This window comes from Apis dorsata, unplaced genomic scaffold (assembly GCF_000469605.1).
Source record: "Apis dorsata unplaced genomic scaffold, Apis dorsata 1.3 scaffold_70, whole genome shotgun sequence".
NCBI classification, from domain to species: Eukaryota; Metazoa; Arthropoda; class Insecta; order Hymenoptera; family Apidae; genus Apis; species Apis dorsata.
The window spans coordinates 5,427-7,887 of NW_006263368.1; the positions used below are offsets into that span (position 1 = coordinate 5,427).

Consider the following 2,461-nt stretch of genomic DNA (forward strand, 5'->3'; position numbering starts at 1 on the left):
AATATAAAATGTAATGTAATGTAATATAATAAAATTTATTTAAATTTTATTATTCTTAAATAAATTTTCTAAACAAATATTTAAAATAACTTGATATATTAAAATAAATATATATATTTACTTATAATATAAATTTATAATATAAATATAATATTGTAAATTATTATATTTAANTATTCAATAAAGAGATAAATAGTTATAAAAAATACAAAATTTAAATAGTAATAAATTTAAATTTAAATAGTAATAATAAATAATAAATTTTCAAAAATAAAAAAAAAAATCAGAAATTTTTATTATATATTATTTCGTTTAAATTAAAAATAATAGCAAAAAAAAATTATCATTATTACATAATGAATTGATTAATATAACTATTAATAATAAACTATTTATATATAAAGTAAATGCGAATATAATTATTATAAATATTATCATAATAATAATTAGAAACTTACGCCATTTTGCCGCTGTTGTATTCGATTATGGAAATATCCTCTTCTTAAAGGTCGTTGGCCTTTATAAGATGAATGAGATATATGTATTATATCTGAAATATTCTTCTGTGGTGGGGGCTGTTTTTTATTATGCACAGTGTCTTTCGTTCTTAATGATTGAAGAGCTGCAAGTCGCAATGCTTCTAAATCTTCATCATCTTCATCATCATTTTTTGTATTTTGTTGAGTATTGTTTGGTATAACAATCTATAAGAAATAATACAAATAATAATTTTAATATAATATTTAATGATTAAAATTTGTCAATAATAAACATTAATTACATAAATTTTACAATCATTGTAAATATTACATATAATACATAACTATATATATATATAATATATATATATATATATATTAGATGCCAAAATTGTTTATTTTGTAAGTTGATAAATTATTTTACAATTTTCTAAATTTCCAAAATTATAATGTAAAATACTTTTAATATATTTATTTTTTTTCATAAAATAAACAAGATATGTGTTCGCGCGCGCGCGCGCGCGTGTATGTGTATACATATGCGTATATATTTATACATGCATTTATATATTAACAAAATTTAATAATTAATGATATAAAATATGAAAAATTGTCATGCACTATCAATTTTTAAACAATTTTGAAGTAAAGTTTTACATATAGTTTATGACAGCATTATACATATTATCGGAATATGAATAATTATATATCATATTAATAATTGAATAATATATTATTTTGATTTATTAATCTTTATAATAAGTTTATAATTACCTTCTGACGATAATCCATTTTACCCGAATTGTAATTGTAGAAAAATCTGTAGTTAACACCAATAATACGAAGGTCCAGCAATTGCATTAATAACTTTATATGCTTGGTGATAATATAATTTTATCTTATGTATAATCACAATTTATATTACAATTACATCGCATAATCAAGTTCCATTCCAAGATCAATTTTTTGATAATTATAAATCCCATATACAATGTTGCACACTTTGTTACCCCCCACCACATATAAATAAAAATGGCGTGAGCGCTCATAAAAGGTCTTCGATGTACAGTCTAATATATGATGTACAACTAGTTGTATATTTTATAGTTCATATTAAATTCATTTTCATTATACTTGTGACATGTTTTCATAAAAAATATTATTTATAAAATAATAAAACAGTTAATATTACTTAAATTAAAAAATTATATTTATTATATAATTATAAAATAACTATTTTAATAATATTTAATTTTTATGGTGATATATTATTTCATTTCATAAAAATTAACTTTCATCTAAAATATTTTTAATTATAAAAGATATGAAAAAGTTTTAAAAATTAATTTTTAAATTAAATCACTAAATTAAACTATTCGATTACAATATAACACAATCGATTTAAAATACAAGTTAGTAATAAATGTAATAATAAATTTTATTACATGAAAAAAGTAATTTATTATTAATAATTATAAATATAATTATAAATATTAATCATATTTTTCGCAATTTTGTTTTTTTTTGTTAATAATATATTTATTTTTTGTTTTTATACTAATTAAAAGACACTAACTTTTATACTAACTAAAAGACACTAATTAAAAGACACTAATTAAACATTAATAAAATTACATTGCAACTTTTATAAAATATATTATATGTAAATTAATAATATATAAATGTATATAATGTATGTATGTAATACATAAATAATATAATAATAAATTTGTAATTATAAGTTTATTTTTTACTTATTAATTTTGTATTGTATTTTTTTAAATAACGTAATATTTTAATATTAATGGATAATTTTTTTATATTTTAAGATTTTAAAATTTTGATAATATTTAAAATAATTTTGATAGTCTTTTCAACTTATGGATATATTCTTAATTTATATTATAAGAAATATAATATTAAATATTTATTATTTTTAATATTAGTAAATATATAATAATTTATTTTACAATAAAATATAA

At 16.5% G+C, this 2,461-nt stretch overlaps 1 protein-coding gene across 1 annotated transcript in view; it reads right to left on the reverse strand.

Annotated features, from left to right (window-relative positions):
* Positions 1–1,612, reverse strand: part of LOC102678149 (serine/arginine repetitive matrix protein 1-like) — a gene marked incomplete at its 3' end in the record, with an annotated part of 7,032 nt that extends 5,420 nt beyond the window's left edge. The window contains exons 1-2 of the mRNA XM_006610174.2: positions 1,254–1,612; positions 459–704 (exon numbers count right to left, since the gene is read on the reverse strand). Coding sequence (XP_006610237.1) covers positions 459–704; positions 1,254–1,340 — 333 coding nt within the window. The remainder of the gene's footprint in view (positions 1–458; positions 705–1,253) is intronic.
* Between the last annotated feature and the right edge of the window lie 849 nt (positions 1,613–2,461).